At 48.8% G+C, this 15,575-nt stretch overlaps 1 protein-coding gene across 1 annotated transcript in view; it reads right to left on the reverse strand.

Annotated features, from left to right (window-relative positions):
- Positions 1–15,575, reverse strand: part of SLC13A4 (solute carrier family 13 member 4) — a 42,837-nt gene that overhangs the window by 11,980 nt on the left and 15,282 nt on the right. The window contains exons 3-8 of the mRNA XM_052638730.1: positions 10,447–10,583; positions 8,105–8,277; positions 7,585–7,639; positions 4,949–4,988; positions 3,934–4,011; positions 2,065–2,249 (exon numbers count right to left, since the gene is read on the reverse strand). Of these exons, the coding sequence (XP_052494690.1) occupies positions 2,065–2,249; positions 3,934–4,011; positions 4,949–4,988; positions 7,585–7,639; positions 8,105–8,277; positions 10,447–10,583 (668 nt within the window). The remainder of the gene's footprint in view (positions 1–2,064; positions 2,250–3,933; positions 4,012–4,948; positions 4,989–7,584; positions 7,640–8,104; positions 8,278–10,446; positions 10,584–15,575) is intronic.

A 15,575-nucleotide genomic window follows, 5' to 3' on the forward strand; every position in this document is an offset into this window, starting at 1 on the left:
AGTTGGCTCTTCACAGATTGTCAGGTGGCCAGAGTGCTGGAGCTTCACTTTCAGCATCAGTCCTTCCAGTGAATATTCAGGACTGATTTCCTTTAGGATTGACTGGTTTGATCCTCTTGCAGTCCAAGGGCCTCTCAAAAGTCTTCTCCAACAGCACAGTTCAAAAGCATCAATTCTTTGGTGCTCAGCTTTCTTCACAGTCAACTCTCACATCCATACATGACCACTGGAAAAACCATAGCCTTGACTAGACAGACCTTTGTTGGCAAAGTAATGTCTCTGTCTAGGTTTGTCATTGCCTTTCTTCCAAGGAGCAAGCGTCTTAATTTCATGGCTGCAGTCACCATCTGCAGTGATTTTGGAGCCCAAGAAAATGAAATCTGTGACTATTTCCATTGTTTCTCCATCTATTTCCCATGCTTTACCCTCCCTTTATTACCACCCTGTCTCTCCCCTTCCCTTCACAGCCAACTCTGCATTTCCTCATTTCCATCTTACTCCTCAAACTACTGAAATTTGGCTTCTTTTCAGGTCACTTGACCAAATTGTTCTTGCCTAGACCACCAGTAACCTCCATATCGTCAAATCTAATGGATACATTTTTGTCCTTACTTTGCCTGGTCATTCAACAACTGTAAACCATATGGACCACTTTCTTCCTTTGGGTAGCATGACACTAGATTTTCCTCTTCTCTGTCTGATACTGTTTTATTCTCTCTTTTCTAGTCTAATTTAAATGTTTTTCTAAAAAACAATATTTACTTATTTATTTTTTGGCTGTGTCAGGTCTTGGTTGCAGCACGGGGGATCTCTCATTGTGGTGCCTGTACTCTTGAGCTGTGGTGTGTGGATTCATTGCTCTGAGGCATGTGGGATATTAGTTGCCCAACCAGAGATAGAACCTGTCCCCTGCATTGCAAGCCAGAGTAATAATCACTGGACCAACAGGGAAGTCCCTAAATGTTTGTGCTTAATGTTTATGCCCCTGATCTCCTTACTCTGTGTGTTCTCCCTGAGTAATCTCCGTCACTCTTAGGGCTTCAGTTTCCATAAGCAAGTCACTTGGACTAGCTGTCATCTACTTTGTGGGGCCCAGTGCGAAAGGCAAATGTAGGGCCACTTGTTCACTGGCAGCAGGACATTAAAACCCACGTAAGGCCCTTGTGAGCCTGGTGGCCTGGGGGTGGCACAGGTGGCCACCCCGACTCCACATCTGTGTCTTTAGCCTAAAAATGGCTCTTGAAATTCAGGGACGTGTCCACCCGGACATGTCCACTTCTCTATCAGCATTTCCTCATCTTTACCCTCGTGTAGGTCAAGGGCAGCTCTGTTTCCCCAGCTGCTGAAGCCCCAACTCTAAAAATGAGTCCAGGGCTTCCCCTCTCTCAGGCTTTTCCTAATCCGACCTCAGAAGCTCACTCAGATCAGGCCGTTTCTCCTCCCACTGTTATCCAGGCCACCATCAGCTCTGTCCTGGGCACTGGCAGCCGCAGCCTGGATTGTCTTCCTGCCTTTTCCTTCCCAAATTCCACTGTCCATTTTTAAAATCCAGAATGCATTTTCAAAACTGTAAATGTGATCACCTCACTCCCTGCCTATAATTCTTCAAAGGCTTCTCTCAGCTTTTTCGGATGAAGTCCAAGTTCCTTCATGGGCCTTGTGAGGCCCTGTGTGGTCTGCGCATCCACCTCCCTGGGCTCCTTTCGCCCTCTGCCATTGTCTTTATTTTCTCTGCTCTCTTGCCTCTGAACCTCTTAAACTGCTTTGTCTGGAAGATCTCCCTTTGTCTAGTTTACTCCAGCTCAGGCCCCAGGTCTCCGCTTTCACTGCCCCCTCTTTGGGGAGGCATTTCCTCCCTCTGGACTGATTCCCCCCACCCGCCCCCGCCACCCTTGCAGAATCCCACCCTTCTCATCACATTTAACTGTAATGACTTGATCATTTCTCTGGCCCTTGGTACAAAAGCTGCTCTGATTCTATATTTTCTGCCATATCCTTAGCATCTGGGTCTGTTCCTGACACATGATGCTTTGTAAATACTTGTTGACCAAGTGGATTACTTACTTGTTGAAGTGCTCCAAGAAGATGAGGCTGGTGGAGGTGCCGATGATGGTGGTCAGGCCCCCGATGGTGGCGGCATAGGAGATGCTCAGAGAGAGGCACTTGCAGATCATTTGGTCGTGCTGGGACTTGTACTTTCTTTTGAGCTCTTGGCTCCTGGAGCTGGGGGTGAGGACTGGTGGCTTTTCCTACCAAAGGAAAGTCAGTGAACTTCTCTAACCCAGCTTGGGCTTCTGGCCCACAAAGCATGAAAGACCATTGTGCAGCGGAAATGTTTTGAGCTTGGGTGTCAGATGGGTCCCAGTCCTAGTTCTCCTCTTGACCTGCTAGGGCATCCCTATCTGAACTATAGCTTCTTCTTCTGTGAAATGGGGAAAATCCAGTTTTCTCTGCCAGGTTGTTGTAAAGAGTAAATAGAAAGTACTTGGAACCCTTCCCGGTATTTAACAAATGGTAAGCTATTAATATTGTTATTTTTGTTGCTATAAATATTAACAATTATGTTTTTTTTTACTTGAATTCCAGTAAAACTGACTGTTCTCCACTTCATGTTTAAGTTCCAAATGGAAGATGGTTATTCTCTGTGGAGTTACAATACAGTCCTGGTTGGGAAATGACTAAAAAATAAGCTTTGCATTATAGAAAGAGTCCAGCTTTCACTGGACAGAGAGTCAAAAGTGTGTTTATCTCCTCCCTTCTTTCTCACTTCTTCCTTCTTGCATATTGATTTTTCCTCCCCTCTTTCTCCTCCCCCTCAATTTGCATAGAAATCTCAGCCTTGCCCTGGTCTGCTCAGGCCCTGCATGGTCCATGTGATGGCCTTTCAGGGTCCGAGGTTTCTGACCTCTGATCTCAGCTCTGGGCTTAAGAAGCCAGTACCCCTCTGTCCTGCCAGGTCCATGAGACTAGGAGTAGCCTGGTACAAATGTCACCAGGCCAGGCCATGGGGAGACTGGGGGGCTGAGGCCACCCTGCCACAATTCTCAAAGCCCATAACCTCTGCCCCATCTTCCTACAAGGGCCCAGAAAAGGCTGGAGGCTTCCACATTCTCCTGAAAGAGTCCTTGATTATAAGAGCTGGAGAAGACCTCAGAGAGTCTCTTGTCCAGTGGTTTTCCATGATCCTTTCTCCTAATGAAAACTGACATGGACCTCCAATAGAGGAAACAAATATGGCGCTTAATGGGCATATATCGATGTTTTAACTGAAAGTCTATTTGAATCAAGGTTCTCCTCTTACTAGCTCCAAAGCCTTGGGTACATCTCTCTGCATCTCTGTAAAAATGCAGTTCAAAGTTGCTACTTCATTGAGCCAAGACTAGAGGGCAAATGCGCAGCACAGTGCTTGGTATTCAATAAACAGTGGTATTTATTTATGATGACACGGATGTTACATAATTGAGATGATTTTGATGAACACAAAAACTTGAAATCTAGGGTTATAAGTGAGAGTTGCAGTGTGACGCCAGCTTTTACATCTGTTTTACTTCTGCGTTTTTGTTTCAGTGATAAAAGTTCCAGGAAAATCAGGGAACAGAAAAGCAGTTGCCTTAAAAATCTCAGGATACGTGAACACAATATTTGCAGTGGCCCTGAAGCACCTTTGAGGAGTAGTGTGGACACCTCTGATTTAGAATGAGCCTCAGTTTTAAAGCTGACGAGACTGGGGCTCGGGCAGTGGGATAACTTGCTGAAGTCAGCAGTGAGTGGGATGCCTCGTCTCCGCGGCACACACAGACCTCACACACAGGTGGCTGAAGTGGCCTGGTGACAGCCCGCCTGCCTGACTCCCTCACAGCTGCGGGAACAGTGCCCCCTGGGAGCTCGAGTGCTTCACGAAGGAAACAGGATCAGGACGTTCCGCTCCATTACCTGGGATGGGTGCTGCTTCCTGCCTGGGAGGTTTGCTGTTTCGGCAGAGTTGGTGACTGTGGGCACACCATTCCGGTTCTGTTGAGACAAAGACCATCACACCATCAGGAGGAGGATGTGGGGTCTGGAGAAGCCACTGGATCACCCTGGGGGGGGGCCCACCACACCTGTCTCCCCTCCCTGGGGACTTGCGGAGCAGAGCCAGGGTGAACAGGTGGTAGACAGCCACCCTCACTGTGCCTGCCTCCTTTTCACAGGTTCCTGTCTGACTGGAGCCAAGCTCCCCATATGAAGAGGCTTTTGAAATTTGGAAAAACATGGCTCTGTCCTTAGAGGAGAGCTTGGCTTTCTAGAACTCCATTAGCTCATGAAGAACCCTTCATTTTAACACAGAGAAAATGAAACAGAAAATGCACACAACCAAGTCCATAGTTTGGACGGATCAAGGCCCATCCATTGGGACTGAGGTGAGAAGTGATGTAAAACCAGCCCTAGGGGAGGGGCAAGGCTGAGCAGTGTGTGGGCAACTTGACTTTCACCTTTAAACTGTCCCCTTTTGTAGTAGGATTTTTGTAAATGAACCCCTCCTGAAAGGAGTCCTAAGGGTGAATCCGTGGATGGCTGACTATTGGGTTTCTGTGAGGAAAGGTTAGTTAGCCTGTCCCTTTGTGAAGCTAAGCCCAGAAACCAGGCCTGGGGTTCAGAATTGCCTGAAGCTTCACACGTCCAGGCTCAGGTGAACACCTCTCTGCCCTCACATCTGAGAAGGCCAGTGGGCTCTCGACAAGCTGCCAGGCATCTCTGTCTCTGAGTTACCTTTATTTTGTATAATTTTTTTTTTTTTTGGCTGCACCGTGTGGCTTGCAGGATCTCCATTCCCCAAGCAGGGATCAAACCTGCACCCTTTGCAGTGAAAAGGTGGCATCTTAACCACTGGACTGCCAGGGAAGGCCCCATGAGTTATCTTGAGGGTCTTTTAAGTATCTCAAAGCACAGAAGAAACCCAAGGCCATACCTTGTTCTGCATCAGGGAACTGAAGTCTGCGTTCGACGTGCTGGAAGAGAACAAAGAAGGTGGGAAAAATGGCAGTGGCCCAGAATGGCTGAGATGGGGATTCTCCCCACATCGGGGTTTGGTATAAAGGACCCTTCCAGACTTGGCTACAAAGAAGACGAATCTCACCTTTGAGAGATGTGGTAAGGATTTGTGGGGACAAGGGCAGGGTGATGCATTTGAAGGGAACCCGAGACTCCTAATAATAGCTAACATGGAGCTGAGCACTCAAGAATGGACTTCAATCCTCATGACCTTGTTGATCCTCACAGCAGATCTGTGGGGCAGGTACTGTTACCTACATTTACAGGGTAGGAATCTAGGCAGAGGGAGGTTACTAGCTTCCCCGGGCGGCCTGGGTACTAAGTGACGGTGCCAGAGAGGAACATGCCTGCCTTCCTGGAGAGCCTGGGGCCCTGGACTGTGGCCTCACTGGCTGACCATCTAGAAGGAGAAACGTGAAATGCTTCTCTAAGGTGAACAGGAGCAGGGAGGGCCAGGGCCACATGTGGTGATAGGCACAGGAGAGAGGGGTGAGCTTCTCAGCAGCAGCTGCACCCCCCTAGGGTGGGAGTCGCTGCGAGTGCCAAGTCCCTCCCACCCTTGAGAGAGCTGGAAGAGAGGAAGGTGGGGATGTAACGCCAGCCTTACTGACTTCCACTCAGCACTAAAGGCACGTTTCTGGTCTGTCTGAGCTCTGAGGACAGTGGGTCCTGTGAGCTCAGCCACTGGGAAAGCCAGTGAGGTGCTGGACACACATGTAGGGTGTGGGGCCCTGCGGTCGTCACCCACTTCCAGGCTCTATCAGGAGTTGGTGGAGCTCAGAGGGAAGCGTTCATTGGAGGGAGTTGTCAGCCTGGGGGGAGTATTGTGATATTTCCCTGTCCTCCTTCCCAAATTGGGTGAGGAGGCTGGTGAGGAGCCCCTCAGAGTGCCATCCTGCCATCCTCACACCACCACCAACCCTGGCAACCCCCTCCCCAGACGCCGCCCCCCCCTCCCCAGTGCTGCTGAAAGAGACCAGGGATACCCTGAGCTTCAGCTTTGGAGTTTGGGACGTGTGTTTTCGTCTGGAAAAGAACAAGGGCAAGAGGCCAGTGATCACTGCCCAGGAGGCCAGAGTGAGAAGGGAAAGGACCCCTGCACCAGGAGCAGCTAGTGCTTTTGGTGTCCAGTGGTTCCTGCCGGGGGCAGGCCCACAGGGAAGGTGCTCACCATGAAAAGGCCCCATCACAGAGGCAGAGGCAACCCCAGATGGAAGGGGCTGGGGAGACATCCACCAGAACACAGAACCAAGGGGCCGAGCAGCTCTCCAAGAGCCCCTCGTGCCTTCGGGCCCTGCGCAGAGGTGGCCTCCAGGGGACACTAAAGACGCTGAAGGGGAATGCGCGATGTGGGAAAGAGTAGGGACCTGAGTCCCCGGGCACTGGCCGCACTCTCCAACACCTCCAGCCAAGACCTGCTGTGCCCCTGTATCTTTCCTGCTCCCTACAGCCCCTGTCCTGACCCTGGAGAAGTCAGAAGTAGCTGAGAGGGTTGGTGAGGGGAGGGGAAGGTAGAGGAAGACTGAGAAAAAGCCAGCTGTCTCCCCTGCTCATGGTTACCTCTCATCCTGCAGACCTGGGCTGACGGGGGTTGAGTGTGAGCGTGAGAGTGTGGGGAGAAGCTTCAAATGAGAGTGAAGTTTTGACACAAGCCTGGACCCGATGGCCAAATATCTGAAAATGAGATTGTTCTAATATCTGGAAGGAGCTGTGGGATTTGCCTGAGACATCATCAAGGGTGGGGAGGGAAGGCCAGGATATTATGATCAGCGACAGTGGTGGGAGGAGGGGCCGCCCTGCATCTGTTTCTCCACATAGTGCTGGTCTCACTCACTGTGGGTTCCCCTTTTTTTTATAAAAAGAGCAAACTGCACAACGGAGCTCTAGTACAAATCCAGCTTTTAAAATGTCCTATTCATCACAGTCTTCCTTGAAGACCATATATTGATATCAGATGTCCAGAAGAAATCAGCTGTTCATGAATCTGCCTCACATGAGTGTTTGAGACCAGATTTCTCCTTTTCTAAAAAAGCTTGTTAGCTTGTTTTCATCATCACGTGGCTCTCTCACCAACTGTCCCGTTATCTCCTACGTGCCACTTAATTTTTCCTTGCCGTATGTAACAAGACCAAACCTAGAAAGACCATATCCAATACCTATAAAATACTTTGTGGTTCTTTAAGTGTCTCCAGCAATATCTAATATGCAAGACTTTCTTCATTGATAGATTTTTAAACTATCATTCTCCCAAGAGGGACATCAGTTTAGATGAAATTCTACTCGGGAGATGTATGTACAGTCTGTATGTCCCATCAGGTTCAGCATAGTCTTTCCCCCTCTTCCCTCAGCCCTGTAGTACCCAGTTTTGAAGGGAGTTGCCCTCAGGATCTTGGGCAGAGAGGAAATCAGGGCGGGCGGGGGGTGGTGGTGGTGGTGGTGTGCCAAGCTGTGAGTGTGGCCCGCCCAGCTGAAAGGGCTGTTCCCCAGGCTCTTTCCTGACCTCTGGGATGGACCTGGCGGGGCTCCGTCTGGGAGGAGGGCAGTCATACTCACTCTTCATTGACGAAGATGAGTTCCAGGGGAGGTTGGCTGTTGTTTACATCGAGATCTACAGCCGCAAAGGAAAGCAGAAAGTGAGACATGGAGTCCGGACTTGACCCTGAAGGGCAGGGACTCCAGGCTGGGGCTAGACTAGGGGAACCCAGAGGCATGCAGGCTCCCGCTGGGCCTGGTGCCTGGCAACTCCTCTTCCCTCCGCTCTGAGGATGTGGTGAGACTCAGGGACACAGACAAAAGGCTGGGGTCCTGGGCTAATCCTTGAGCATCTAGGGGCAGGGAGCAGCAGAGGCTGCTGGAAGCAGGGCAGGAAGGAACAGCTGGGAATGGGGGTCACAGGGAGCCTCTGGATGAGCAGGGCTGGAGGTTGGGGGATAAAGGGCAGGGGAGGGGGACATCAGAAGATGAGGGGAGGGAAGCAGGTGAGGGGGGGCGGTGGGAGCAGGTGCCAAGCTGGGCGGTGTCACTGGAGGAGGGGTGGAGTAGCGAGGGGGAGATGAACTCCAGCAAACTGTACTTATGGGCTCGGCCTCTTCGGCGCTGGGGTTGCCAGCCACGAGCTGCTCCTCCTCGGCACTGACCAGCTCCTGCAGCACGGCCTCCACGATGGGCATGACCATGGCGGTGGTGGACGTGTTGGAGAGCCACATGGACAGCAGCGTGGTGCAACACATGAAGCAGAGCAGCAGCCTGGAAGGCAGGGAGGGGCGTGGGGTGGGGGGACAGCCTCACAGCACGCCCACCCCCCCGGGCCCAACCGCTGACCTCACGGGCTCCCTCAGGGCCTCCTACCAGCCCATAGGCGCTGGTATTTATCCAGAACATTGGGGTTTTATGTCATACGTGGTGCTCCCAGGGCTTGGCACAAGAGTAAACATTAAAGATGTAAAGATGTGTTGAATGAATGAAGCACACTTCATGGGCTAGTGTGGCCTTGGCATTCCACCCCCCCTCCACCCCCAAACATACACCACCAGAAAAAGCCCTTACTTAAGCAAAGAGTAGCTTCGGTCATAGGGTCACAGGGCATGGACTTAACTGATTCCTCATCTCTCTGTGGAGAGAGCTTGGTGACATTAGCCTGGTGATGATGTGTGTTTCTTTGTGTGGGTATAAAGGAATTCTTTTTTGGCCCTTGCAGGCAGCAAACCTCTGAATACCTTCACATTCCTTGCTTTGCAGCCACGTCACCGTAGTTATTAGCGACCGAATAGAGATGAATGGATGGAGCTCATGGTTCCGCCCACTACTTGTTCCACTACTAACACGTGGAAAGCTTAGCCCTCAAAGGCCCCAGTGCTCAATTCCACTGTGTCCACTTTTTCAAGCTGGTATCTTAAAGAGTTGAGGCTTGGAGAAAGGCTAACAAAGATAACATCCAGGTTCTCCTTGACTTTGAAAACATGCTCTGTGTGTACAGATACAGTTCTCATTTCCATAGGAGAAGTCAACGTCAAGGTGTAGATCGCCTTAGGTGGGATCACTGATGTGCAGGAGATGAGGGGAGGGAAGCATGTAGATGAGGGGGCCAGCATGTCCTATGGATCATGACTGGGTAGGTGCCAGAGCCCCAATGGAGCCTCTGTGTAGGCTGATGGAGACAAGAATTTGTCTGACTTGGACTCTCACCAGCAAACAGAGGGCCCCACGGGGGTGGGAGGTGTGGTGAACCGAGATGAGTGGAAACACAATGGGATAAAAATTCTCAGAGATGGTATTCAGGGGTTTTAAAGAGCTGCAGAGTCCAAATATCATGTGGGGAAGTGCCAAACTGTGTCCAGCAGGTCGAGTGTGGGGTACAATATTAGATTATTATTGAGTTAGGGGGAATTACTCAGGTTATTACTGAGTGAGGGGGTATTACTGAGAATTATGCTGTTAGTTAAAGTTGTGGTTAAGTGGGATACGGGAACATCTTTTGAATTATAACCTGTATTCATCTAATGACTAATATTGAAAACGAATACCATATTATTTATTTACGCTCTGTTGGATTCCTAAAGGAGCCAGGGAAAAAGGGTTGCAAGAAAGTTGTAAGCTAGAAGGAGGTGAGGACAGTATTCCAAAGGGAAGGGCAGGGTTATTATCCAGCAGAGTGGGAGTGAGTTCACACAACACCTTCAGTCCTGACCTCCTACACATTCCCAAGTGCCCCTCCTGACAGCAAAGAGAGGAGACAGCTGAGGGACTGCAGATCAGGTCAGATGCCACGTTAGACAGGCCTGTGGTCTGAACCAGTGACACCAAGAGCTGGGGTGGATGGCAGGAAACTGCCACACCTCCTTAAATGACCAAGGAGACACCTCTTCCTCGTCCAGCCTGTTACCTGATACACTGGGGAAAAGGTTGGGAAACAGTTTACGCTGGTCCATGTTGCTTTATTGAATGAGCCCCTTAGATGCTGTAACCTGCTGTACCAGGAGTCTCGGTTACTCGGGTTACTTAGATTGTGACAATAAGTAAGTAAGTAAGTGAAGTCGCTCAGTCGCGTCCGACTCTTTGTGACCCCATGGACTGTAGCCTACCAGGCTTCTCTGTCCATGGGATTCTCCAGGCAAGAGTACTGGAGTGGGTTACCATTTCCTTCTCCAGGGGATCTTCCCGACCCAGGGGTTGAACCCGGGTCTCCCGCATTGGAGGCAGACGCTTTACCCTCTGAGCCACCAGGGAAGATTGTGACAATAAAGGACACTAAAGTCTCCATTCCATGGTCACAGTCCCTCTCCCTGGAGGGGGAGGAGGGAGCCTCGCGGCCCTGGTGTCCTCCCATCCCTTTTGGTAGAAAACCTCAAGTGGACATCCCTCTGACTGTCCGGGGGGCCCACTGGGAGCTGGGGAGATGCGCTAAGTGTGACTTACATGCCCGGCTTGGCTCCAGCCATCAGGACCATGCGCAGAGCAATGCGCTTGTGCAGGTTCCACTTCTCCACGGCCGCCGCCACGCAGATGACGCCCACCAGCAGCAGCGTGGTGTTCTTGAAGTACTCGCCCGCCACCTGCGGAGGCCAGGGTGAGTCACCCCTGCCCGACCCGGGGCCCAGCCCCTGTCCGACTAAACTCACTGTCAACTACAGGCTGGCAAGCAAGAAGCAGGGAGATGAGGTTTATTAAAATAGCTAGCTATGGTGTATATTACATATGTGGGCTTCCCTGCTGGCTCAGTGGTAAAGAATCCACCTGCCAATGCAGGAGACTGGGGTTTGATCCCCGGAGTTAGGAAGAACCCCTGGAAGAAGAAATGACAGCCCACTTCAGTATTCTTGCCTGAAGAATTCCATGGACAGAGGAGCCTGGTGGGCTACAGTCTCTGGGTCACAGAAGAGTCAGATATGACTTAGCAGCTAAACAACAACAACATTACATATATATATTCATCTTTGGGTGGGTCTGTGCTGCTTTGCTGTTAAGTTGCCAAGTCGTGTCCAACTCTTTGTGACCCCGTGGACCACAGCACGCCAGGCCTCCCTGTCCTTCGCTATCTCCTGGAATTTGCTCAAGTTCATGTCCAGTGAGTCAGTGATGCTGTCTAACCAGCTCATCCTCTGCTGCCCTCTTCTCCTTTTGCCTTCAATCTCTCTCAGCATCAGGGGCTTTTCCAGTGAGTTGGCTTAGCACATTACAAAGATTATTTCATTTAATCCTGCCAATAACTCTATAGGGTAAATAGTCTTCTCCATTTTTTAAGAGATATAAAAAACACCCATTATGAATATGATTTCAAAAAATAAACATTAACAATTCTACCCTGTGAGTGAAGTGAAAGTCACTCAGTCGTGTCCGACTCTTTACGACCATATGGACTATACAGTCCATGGAATTCTCCAGGCCAGAATACAGCCTATCCCTTCTCCAGGGGATCTTCCCAACCCAGGGATTGAACCCAGGTCTCCCTCATTGCAGGTTGATTCTTTGCCAGCTGATCCACAAGGGAAGCCCAAGAATACTGGAGTGGGTAGCCTATCCCTTCTCCAGCACATCTTCCTGACCCAGGAATCAAACTGGGGTCTCCTGCAATGCAGGCAGATTCTTTACCAACTGAGTTATGTCCTTAAAAATTATGAAAATAACCCTGGGTCTGTCCACTAATCTTATTTTCTTTAGCTTTTTATAAAACTATATTCATTTTCTTATTAGAAAAATACCTGTTCACTATGGAAAACTTTAAAATATAGAAAACTTAAATATAAAATTACCCTCAATCTTACTACTGTTAATACTGTGGTATATTTTCTTCATTTTTTAATGTCTATATAGATACATAATTGGATTTATATAGTATGTGCTGGCTTTTATCCTCCGTTTTTTCATTTGACATTGTACTTTGATCATTTTCTTTTGAGACTTAAATTTACTGGAAAAATCCATGCTCCTGGCAGTATGAAGTACTATAGAATTTACTTAGCCATTTTCCTTTTGTTGAATATTTAAATTGATTTCTTTTCTTTCGTTGCTACAATGGAACAAAGAATAATTTTCTGCTTAAATCATTAAGCTTATATGAATGTGATTATTTCCTTAAGATAGAGTTCTTGAAGGTGTCTTTATAACTTGCCAAATAATTACAAAGTTCCAAAGGGTCCCAAAATGATAATAGTGCAAGGAATGTCCTACACTGTATCCATTTTTGTTTGTTTCTGAACCATTTGAAGGTTACATACATTTTTGGCCCTAAGTATTTCAGTGTTTATTTCCTAAGATTAGGGGTTTTCTCTCAAACAACCATAGTACCAGTTGCAGCTTCTCTTTGCATTTTAATAATGAGAAAATTGAGACTGAGTCCTGTTCAAAGATGTTTCCTATGTTTGGGGTCCAGGACCATCTCTTCATTGATCCCCTCCCTTGGAATATTCTCTTCTTATCTCCGCTTTGATGAGACTTCAAAGCCAGTTCAGGCCTGGTGCCCCCCAGAAAACCTTCTGTGTGCCTCTAGCCTCTGGCTCCAGAACATTCCTTGTGGGTCCTATTAACTCCACACGCATCACAGAGCACACAAGGCAATGCTCAAATCGTTGCTTCATGCTTGCACTGTTTATTTATCTTTTTATGTGTACCTCGCTTGTCTCTTCGGAGAAGGCAATGGCACCCCACTCCAGTATTCTTGCCTGGAAAATCCCATGGACGGAGGAGCCTGGTAGGCTGCAGTCCATGGGGTCGCTAAGAGTCGGACATGACTGAGCGACTTCACTTTCACTTTTCATTTTCATGCATTGGAGAAGGAAATGGCAACCCACTCCAATGTTCTTGCCTGGAGAATCCTAGGGACGGGGGAGCCTGGTGGGCTGCTGTCTATGGGGTCACACAGAGTCGGACACGACTGAAGTAACTTAGCAGCAGCAGTCAGTTAATTCTCTTAATTCTCTGAATTCTAGGCTGCAAAAGGCCAAAGAAAATGTTTCTATATCTCTTAACACCTAAGAGGATAAATTGCAAAAGTAGACACTCAGTAAATACTGAGTCACATACAAGAGAGTTGTTCCCAACAATGGGACCATGATATAAACTGAAAGGAAAAGATATAGAAAAGTTGAACTCCTGACTTAGAAACCCTCTTAAAGTGAGAAAACAATAACACTTCTGACTGCAAGAAAAATCAAAACTGAACAGGGAAGGAAATGCAGATATAGTCAATTCTGTGATGTTTGAAGTAGATGGAATTTACATAACCATAGTGTTGAAATTTGATTATTGAATTATATGCCTGTATTGAGAGATGGAGGAGAATTGGGTGATGTAAGAGTACAAAATCCTCATTGACTATAATCAGAAGACAACTGATAATGTCTAAAAGTGATAACAATTAATATGTGCGTGTTAAGTCGCTTCAGTCGTGTCCAACTCTTTGGGATCCTGTGGACTGTAGCCCACCAGGTTCCTCTCTCCATGGGATTCTTCAGACAAGAATACTGGAATGGGTTGCTATGCCTTCCTCCAGGGGATCTTCCCGACCCAGGGATCAAACCCACCTCTTTTATGTCTCCTGCTTTGGCAGGCAGGTTCTTTACCATTAGCGCCACCCGGGAAGCCACAATTAAAATAGGAAAGTCATATAGGACTGTGGCACTTAATACCAGAAGAAGCAATTAGGAAAGTTAAGTTTTTGGCTCTGGGTTGGGGGAGGTCTGTGGAAGAGACAGCTATTTTTTTAATTATGATCTTTTTCAATATTATTTGATTTTTTAACCCTGCTAGGAGCACTTTGGTAAGATAAGAGCTGCGCCAGAAGGCAGCCTGCTCCATTTCCCTCTTCTCTCTTGTTCCCCCACGGAGATTTCCTTGTGTCTGACTGATGAGTTCTGTGCTGCGGAAGGACCATCTTTCCTCTCTGACCATTTGCTGGAAGAAAAGCCCTGTGCTTCTGGTTAACCCAGCCCTCGTGGACACTGTCACTAACTCTCCGAGAGGACAGAGAAACTCTGCTGGGCTTGTGACTCGGGAGGAGAGTGCCCTCTGGGAGGGGCAGGGAGTGCTTGGACCCTGACAGTGGGTGGAGGTGCTGCCCCCTCGCGGGAGGTGGAAGCACTGCTGGGAAGGCCAGGGGCTGCTGAACTGGACCTTCCTCACGGCCCGCTCAAGGTCCCAGGCAGCTGAGAGGCAGCTTGATGGTGGAATCAGTGTTTCCCTTTCCTCTGTTGATCAAGGAGGGAGACCTGCAGAAGGTCTGAGACACCGCTAGACACCGGGCGACGGTCCCCCACTGGCCCCATGACTCATGGCCCTCTGTGAAGCTTCTAAAGACTCAGTGCTCCCAGGGTTACTTTCCGAGAGGACCGACTGACAGACAGCCTTTCGATTTTCTGCCTCTTTGGCACAAATCCTAATAGAACTCCAGTTTGTGATGGCCTTTCAGGAGGCTCAGAGCCTGCACAATTGGTGGGGGTACTTTCTCTGGGTTCCTCTCAAAAGGGAGGAGAAAGGAATCACCCTGGGTAGAGTGCCTTCTGCATACCAGGAATGTTGTATTTTGCATTCGCTTTCTCATTTAAGGTGAGGAAACAGACCCAAAGAGATTAGGGAAGAGGTTCCAGGGTCCCCGATGTGAGGGGTGGAGTCGAGATATCAATCCAGGTCCCTCTGAATCTAAAGCTACCATGCGGCATGCCTTTCATGGCAGCCAACTGGAAACCACTCATCTAATTCAACCCCAGGGGAAATTCTTGGTCCCCCAGACAGCATGGGCCAGCCCACATTCCTTATCTTTATTCACAATCACAGTCCTGACGCTGGCCCCAAATACCTGGGCCTGGTCCAATGGCAGCCCCAGGCTCAGCTTTAGCGGGATAGTTGTTCATTGCTTAGAAAACAACTCTGCTGTTTTCTCATGTGGTGTTCGGTGGGCTCAGGTCTGTTCAGACATCCCCCTCCCCACTGTGAGTGATGCCATGTGCTTGGTGATTTAGCCTGGGTGTGGTCTGTGATTATGAGATAGTGCGTCAAGTGGGGAAGAGCAAGGGCTCTCGAGTCAGCCAGGACTTGGCTGTGTGACCCTGGGCAAGTTATTCAACCTCTCTGGGCTTCATTTCTCTCATCTAAAAAAATAAATGAGGACTCAATGACTCCCAGTCTTTGGTAAAGCTGTTGTGAAGATGAAATGACACGTGCAAACCAGCTAGCCTGGCCTGCCACCTTGACAGCTGGGGTTCCTGGTGGTTCTCCTGTTACTCGGTGGTCCCACAGTCCAGGTCTGTGGACACTGGCACACAGAGAAGGCTGAGGCACAATAAATAAAACCCTGTCTGGTGGTGGCGTCAATTAGTTTTCTAGCCCGCTGATTTTTCTTTTACAATAAAACCTTGGTTATTCAGAACCCCTCTGGGAGTTCCAGGATTCTTAAGGATTAATCATTTTCTAAAATGTGTTGCATCCTCACATTTGCCATGAGCCTTCCTTTCCCCACCCTCTAATTTCCAAGACTAATATTCTGTGAGTTGGGAAACTAGATAACGGAAATTGTCAGAACTATGTGCAAAGAAAAATTAGATTCTAAGATG

Source organism: Budorcas taxicolor, chromosome 4 (genome assembly GCF_023091745.1).
Source record: "Budorcas taxicolor isolate Tak-1 chromosome 4, Takin1.1, whole genome shotgun sequence".
NCBI lineage: Eukaryota > Metazoa > Chordata > Mammalia > Artiodactyla > Bovidae > Budorcas > Budorcas taxicolor.